General features: G+C 55.2%; 2 protein-coding genes across 3 annotated transcripts in view; one reads left to right on the top strand and one right to left on the bottom strand.

Moving 5' to 3' along the window:
* Nucleotides 1–4,521, top strand: part of LOC147470622 (uncharacterized) — a gene marked incomplete at its 5' end in the record, with an annotated part of 6,454 nt that extends 1,933 nt beyond the window's left edge. The window contains 3 exons of the mRNA XM_086542915.1: nt 747–753; nt 2,946–3,017; nt 4,516–4,521. Of these exons, the coding sequence (XP_086399041.1) occupies nt 747–753; nt 2,946–3,017; nt 4,516–4,521 (85 nt within the window). The remainder of the gene's footprint in view (nt 1–746; nt 754–2,945; nt 3,018–4,515) is intronic.
* Nucleotides 1–7,500, bottom strand: part of LOC122243952 (uncharacterized) — a 153,512-nt gene that overhangs the window by 40,350 nt on the left and 105,662 nt on the right. The window lies entirely within an intron of this gene.

Below are 7,500 nucleotides of genomic sequence, written 5' to 3'. Positions count from 1 at the left end.
GAGAGAGACTGAGACAGAGGCACACAGACCCAAAATCAGAGCGAGCGCAGGCATAAAAGTTAATACCCTCCCAAGCGTTGGTTTACTCTCCCCCACCCAACCACCCACCCACCCTCTTCCCACCCCCACCCACCATCTCCCTTCCTCCGCAAGGCTCAAATCTGTGCCGGAACTGTTTACATTACACTTCCGGTGCGGCAAGGAACAAAACGAGGCTGGGTGAGGAAAGCGAGGCACACTACTAGGGCTCCTGAAAGACTGCAAGAAGACGACCAGGGATGTTCTGAAGGATATGTGCGAGAGACTAAGAAGGAACACACACACACACACACACACACACACACACACACACACACACACACACACACACACACACACACACACACACACACACAAGAAAAAAAAGGGGGGGAAGGGGATTTGTAGGGGAGGGGGAGTTGAATCGCCTTAGGAAAGAGGGGTGGGGGTGGGGGTGGGGGAGGGGGAGGAGAGGGAGTGACCGGGCTAGACGCTGGAGTCCCAGGCTAAGAATGGACCATTTAAGGGAGGCAGAAAGAGCGAGTCTCCCTAGACCTCCCCTCCCCCCCCCACCTCATTACGGTGTATTATGCTCTCATAACAACCTCATATTTCCCCACTGAGCCTCCCTCTCTTCTTAAGACGGCGACCCTCTGCTGCTTATCACAGTAACTTATCTCATCTTATATTTTATTTATTTTTTTTTTCTTTTCTTTTCTTTATCTCAGCCTCCTGGTTCGCTTTCGTAGAGTTATCTTCCCCTTCCCTGCTTCCTGTATTAACTCTTCCGCGCTCTTTGCTCTTCGTTTCGTTGGCCCTTCTTGTTTTCATATTATTCTCATCATCATTTCATTCCCTCCCTTTTCCTTCTCCATCTCTCCCCCCCCCCCCCCACCCTTTTTGCTTCTCTTCTCTTCTCTTTCACTTTTCTTCCCTTCCCTTATTCTCCTTTCCTCCCGTTCCCTTCTCCCTACATCTTTCTCATTATTCCTCACCCAAAATGCCCTCATCCCTAATACCCTCATCGTAGATAGCTACTCCCTCCTTCATCCCTCCTCTCATCACCATTTCTTTCTCCTCCCCCTTCATCACTAATTTCCATCTCCCTTTCCATCCCTCCCATTCTCCTCCTTCTGTCCCTCTCTTCTTCTCCTTCTCATCTAACAACCTCCTCCCTCACTACCCCCTTTTCCCCCTCTCCCCAATTCATCCCCATCCCTCCTCCCCCACCCCTCTCCTTCATCCCCATCCCTCCTTCCCCTCTCATCTACTTCCCTTGCTCTCGTCCCCTCCCCTCTCGGCTCCCCTTTCCACTCCCTTCTGCTCTCCCGCTTCTTCCCCTCCCCTCCACTCCCTTCCTCCACCCAGCCTTCCCCCATCCCCCCCCCCCCCTTTGACGGGCGAGCCACGCCTTCCTCCCTACAGGTGTCCACGACCACAACGACCGAGTATTGCAGACATTTCGATCTATTAAAAGCAAAAAATAATCAGTCTCTTTCTCTCGCTCACGTTTAGTGGAAGGGAAGGAGGGGAGGGGAAGGGGGGAGAGAAGAAGGAAGGGAGGGAGAGAGAGAGAGGGAGAGGGAGAGAAGAAGGAAGGGAGAGAGGGAGATAAAGAGGGAGAGAGAGGGAGAGGGAGAGGGAGAGGGAGAGGGAGAGGGAGAGGGAGAGGGAGAGGGAGGGGGCAGACGACAGGGGAAGGCAGAGAGGGAGACGAGACCGGAGAGGGAGAGAGAGAGGAGAGAGAGAGTGAGTGAGAGAGAGAGAGGTAGACGCAGAGATGAGGGAAGAGAAGAATGGACGAGGAGAGAGCCGGAGAGACGAGAGAGAGCGCGCGAGGGCAGACGAGAGACGAGCGAAGAGGAGATAGGAGAGAGGAGTGAAAGAACGTAAAGATAAGAGAGAGAGAAGAGAAGAGAGGAGACGAGAGAGAGAGAGGAGGAGAGCAGTCGCGAGAGGGAGGATGATGATGACGGGAGAGGGAGGAAGAGGAGAGATCGATGGATGAGAGAGAGAACTCGAGTGAATGAGAGAGAGCTCGATGAGAGAGTTCAAGAATCATAAACGTACGTAAGATCGAACAAAATATGAACTATATGCAATCCATGCTTTAGTTGTTATCAATATCCTTCGGTTAAATATTGCCCAGGTAAATATTGCAGACTACCCCCTCCACTTTCATATTCTCCCTAAGTCGCTCACTTCATAATCACCGTTTATTTACTAATTAACGTGTTTTTCCGCCTACGTTTATTTTCTTGTTTACCTGTTTACAGATCTATTCAACTCCAGGTTGTTTTGGGGAAGGCAAGGCGACACGTGAGCAGTTTTATGCAACAAACAAACCAACAAAAAAAATCATAAACACAGCATTAATAGCAAGTGAAAAAGAAAAAGAAGAACAAAAAAATGAAATTGAGTGGGAGAATTAAAAATTAAAAAACAACAACATTGGCAACACAACTGTAGGCCTATATATATTTTTTTCTTCTCCCTGTCACTCTCTTCTCTCTCTATATATATTTATCTTTTATCCATACTTATCTTCCTTCATAGTTCTTCTTTCTGATGTCCTTGATTTTATAGTTTCTCTTTTCCAACTCATTTTGCATTTTTCATTTTCATTCTACTACCATTATCGTTATAATTACCATTATCATGATTATTATTATCCCCTCTGCATTTCCCTCTTTCTCTGTTCCATAATATTTGCAGAGAGAGAGAGAGAGAGAGAGAGAGAGAGAGAGAGAGAGAGAGAGAGAGAGAGAGAGAGAGAGAGAGAGAGAGAGAGAGAGAGAGGGAGAGAGAGAGAGAGAGAGAAGAGAGAGGAGAGTGAGAGAGAAGAAGAGAGAGAGAGTAGAGGAGAGAGTGAGAGAGAGAGGATGGAGAGAGAGACCGACGAGAGATGAGAGATGAGAGGAGAGAGAGAGAGAGAGAGAGAGAAAAGAGGAGAGAGAGAGAACGAGGAGAGAAAGAGAAAGGAAATAGAGAGAGGAAGAGCAGGAGAGAGACAGAGAGAGAGAGAAGAAGAGAGAGAGATAGAGACGGGAGGAGAGCGAGAGAGAGAGAGGAGAGAGGAGAGAGAGAGAGAGAGGAGAGGAGTGAGAAGAGAGAGAGAAGAAAAAGAGGGAGGAGAGAGGAGAGATGACGAGAGAGACGCGGACGAGAGAGAGGAGCGACCGGGAGGGAGGAACGAGAGAGAGAGAGAAGATTTGGAAGTAAAGCCAAGTAGGTACAAATCAAAATAAAAACGCAGGAGGAGAGGAGAGAGAGAGACGACGAGAGGGAGAGAGGAGATGTCGAGACAGGAGCGAAAGAAAGAGACGAGAGAGAGGACGAAAGAAGAGACAGAAGAGAGAGAGAGAGAGAGGACGAGAGGAAGAGACGAGATTGAGAGGAGAGAGCGAGACGCTGGCCAGAGAGAGAGACGAGGAAGGCGTGAGCAGGAGAGAGGAGAGAGGAGAGAGACCGATGAAGACGAGCAGAGAGAGAGAAGAGAGAAGAGAGAAAGCATAAGAAGGGAGAGAGAAGACCGAGAAGAAGGGAGAGAGAGAGAGGTGAGAGAGGAGGGGATGACTGAGAGAGATGAGGAGAGAGGAGAGATCGAGAGAGAGACGCAGCGAGAGATGATCGAGGCGAGAAGAGTGGAGAGAGGGAGAGAGAGAGAGATTTGGAAGTAAATGCCAAGTAGGCCTACACAATCAAAATAAATAAATAAATGAACAAACAAATAAATAAATAGATAAATGAATAAAAAAAGAGATAAATGAATAAATAAAGAGATAAATGAATAAATAAATAGACAACCCAACCCAACACACCAAACCAGACACCATCCCCACATTTCTCCATCAATATCACACTTCCTCTCCATCACACACTACACCATTCATCACTACAACTCTCTACCATCTACACCATCCCTCATCATCACTACCACACTTCCTCATCACCACATTATGCCATAATCGCCTCACTTCTCCATCACCACCAAAATCCGCCATCACCATACTTCTCCATCACAACCACACATCATCATCACCACCATACATCTCCATCTCAAACAACACTTCTCCATGACCACCATAACTTCTCCATCACCACTCTCATCACCAACATACTTCGCCATCTCCACCAAACATCACCACTGCCATCACAACCATCTATCACCACTGCCATCACAACCATCCATTACCACTGCCATCACAACCACACATCACCACTGCCATCACAACCATTCGTCACCACTACCATCACAACCACACATCACCACCAGCATCACCACCAGTATCACCACCACCAACACCACCGACGGAAAATACAAGAACAAGACAGACAGGACAGAGCACCATCGTCTTTAAGCGATATGCCTCCCCACCTTCTTCCCCTCCCCCTGACCCTCCCACACACACACACACGCCCTCCCCTCCCCTCCCCTCCCCTCTCCTCTCCTCCCACGTCCCCAGGTATCTACCTACCCTCTCAAACTTCCGCTAGCCCTAGAGGAATAGGAGGGGGAGGGGGAAGAAGGGAAGGGGGAGGAGAAGGGGAGAAGGGGAAGGGTAGAGGAGGGAGGAGAAGGAGAGGGAGAGGGAGAGGGGGAGGGGAAGGGGAGGAAAAGGGAAGGCAGGAAGGATAGGGGTGGAGTAGAGGGAAGATGAAGTGGGATAGAAGGAAGAGGTGATAAAGGGGGGAAGAAGGGAGTGGATTAGAATAAAGAAGAGGAGATTGAGATAAAAGGAAGAGGAGGGGAGGGGAGTGTGGCAGATACGAGGAGGGGTATGGGAAGAAGCGAGGAAATGGTTAGGGGTGAGAAAAGGGGAGGGAAAGAACGAGAGAGAGGGAAAGGGGCAATAAGAGAAGAAAAGAAAAAAAAGGAAAAGGCAGAAGGAAGCAAAGAGAAAAAGAGGAATAGGCAGAAGGAAGAAAAGAGGAAACGTTGAAGAAGGCAAAAGGGGGGGAGAGGAGAAAGAGAGAGGTGGAGGGAGGAGGGGGAGAGGAGAGAGAAAGAGAGAGGAGGAGGGGGTGAGGAGAGGAGAGAGAAAGAGAGAGGAGGAGGGGGAGGGGGGAGAGGAGATAGAAATAGAGAGGAGGAGGAGGAGGGGGAGAGGAGAGAGAAAGAGAGAGAAGGGGGGGAGGAGAGGAGACAGAAAAAGAGAGGAGGAGGGGGAGGGGGGGTGGGCGGCATGCGCCCCCCCGCGCCGCCCCCGAGCCCCGCCGCCCGCCAGCCGCCCCGCAGAACCCGGGCCGCCGCCCCCCTCGCCCCCCCCGCCCGCCGCGGCGACCCCGCCCCCCGCCGGGCTCCGCCGCCCGCCCCCCCGCGCCCGTCGACCGCCCCCCGCCGGCACGCCCCCGCGCGCGCCGCCCGCCCCGCGCGCGAGGCGCCGCGCCGCGCGCGGCCCCGCGCCGCGAGGCGCCCCCGCCCCCGCGCGAGCCCGCCGCGCGGCCGACGCCGCGCCGCGCGGCGGCCCGTCGAGCGCGCGCCCCCGGGCCGCGCCGCGCCCCGCCGCCGACGCCCGCGACCGCCGCGCCCCGCGCCCGGCGCGCTCACAAGCCGCCGCCCCACGACGAGCCGCCGTCGTCCGACGCCGGCCGGGCGAGCGGACGCCCCGCGAGGGCGCCGCCCCCGCGCCGCGCCGCGCGCGGGCCCGCCCGCCCGCCGTCCGCGGCGGCGCGACCCCGCGCCGCGGGCCCCGGCCCGGGCCCCCGCCGGCGCAGCCCCCCGCCCCCCCCCGCCCCCCCCCCCCCCCGCCCCTCCCCGCCCCCCCCCGCCGACCAGCGGCCCCCCCGCACCCGCCCGCCGCCCCGTCCCCCCGGCACGCGCCCGCCGCCGCCCGAGCCCCCCGCCACGCCCGCCGCCCGCCGCGCCCCGACTCCGATGCGCCCTGCCCCCCTCCGCACCCGACCGCGCCGCCCGCCCCTCAGCCGCGGACCCGTCCCCCCCGCGCCCGCCCCGCCCGCGGACCCCCGGCCCCCCCGCCCCGCGCCGGCCCCCCCCACCCCCGGCCCCCCCCGCCCCGCACCCCCCCCCGCGCCCCCCGGCCGCCGCCGCGCGACCCCGCCCCGCCCCCGGAGGAGGCGCTCCGCGAGGCGCCCAGGCCTGGCCCGGGGAGGCGGCCGAGGACCCGCCCCGCGGAGGAGCGCGACGCGAGACCGACCGCGCGGCCCGCGAGGAGGACGCCGCCGCCCGAGGAGAGAGAAGGAGAGAGAAAGAAAGAGGAAGAGGGGAGAGGAGATAGAAAGAGAGAGGAAGAGGGGAAGGGGAGGGGAGATGAGGAGGGGGAGAGGGGTGAGGAGAGAGAAAGAGAGAGGAAGAGGGGAGGGGGCGAGGAGAGAGAAAGAGATAGGAAGAGGGGGGAGGGGGAGAGTCCCAATGGGAGGGGAATCTAACGGGGCTCTAAAAGGCTTTCCAAAGTTAATTTTAGACATAGGTAAGTTCGTCAGAGTTCCTCTCATGGCGGAGCTCTCTCCTCTCTTCTCCTCTCCCCTCTCCTCTCTCCTCCCCTACTCCCTACTCCTTATCCCTTTCCTTCTCCTTCTTTTATCTCTCCCTCCCACACCCTTTCTCTTTCTATTCATCTATCTCCATCCGTCAACCTATCTCGACACTCCATCTTCCCCCTCCCCTATGTCCTTGCCCACTCTTCCCCTTCTCCCATACCCTCCTCCCCCCTACCCCTTCCCCTTCCCCATCCCCTACGCCTCTTACTCCTTCCCCTCTTCCCCATCCCCTTCTTCCGACCCTCCCCCTTCCCTACTCCCCACCCCCCACGAGCAGCAGTCCCATCCCCCCCCCCCGGCCACCGCGAGCGGTCCCTTCTGGAATATTCATGTCCTGAACGCAAAACTGCCTCCCTCTGCGGCCCGCGAGGACTATCGCCGCCGCGCCATGTCACCGCTTCCTGCTCAGTCGCGATTCCCGCCCACCCTTTTTTTCTCCCCTTCTTTTTCTTTCTTTTTCTCTTTCTTTATCTTTGTTTATCTCTTTCTCTTTCTCTCGAACTTTCTTTTTTTTCTGCAGCCTTTTCTACCCATACTTATATATTTTTTTTTAATTTCTTCTATTTCCTGACCTTTATCCTATACTTCCTTTTGTCTTTCTTTCTTACAAGATTTTCACAAAGTGAGACATTCAATCGGAAGTAAATATCAAGTAGACACAGGATACCAAAATAAAGAAACAAACAAACAAACAAAAACGACACCGAGGACAAGGGATCGGGACCAGAACAAAGTCATAAATGTCCAAGAGTAGATCCGCTTCATTAACAGGATATTAATTAATCATAACTCACATTGCCCCCCCACCCCACCCCCGCGGCTTGATCCAGACACGAACCCCACAAGGGAGCTAATGCCATCAACCATCATGCGTCCTCAATGGGCCTTCAATGGGTCTTCAATGAGTCTTCACTGGGTCTTCAATGGTTTAGCTTTGCAGTCTAATGGGTCGTTCATTCATTCACCCATCAGGGAGAGTAA

The sequence above is a fragment of the Penaeus japonicus genome, unplaced genomic scaffold, assembly GCF_977035675.1.
Source record: "Penaeus japonicus unplaced genomic scaffold, GWHDUDI00000001_assembly GWHDUDI00000013, whole genome shotgun sequence".
Taxonomy (NCBI): domain Eukaryota; kingdom Metazoa; phylum Arthropoda; class Malacostraca; order Decapoda; family Penaeidae; genus Penaeus; species Penaeus japonicus.
The sequence above is the reverse complement of the archived record's forward strand: the minus strand, read 5'-3'. Positions and strand labels throughout refer to the sequence as shown.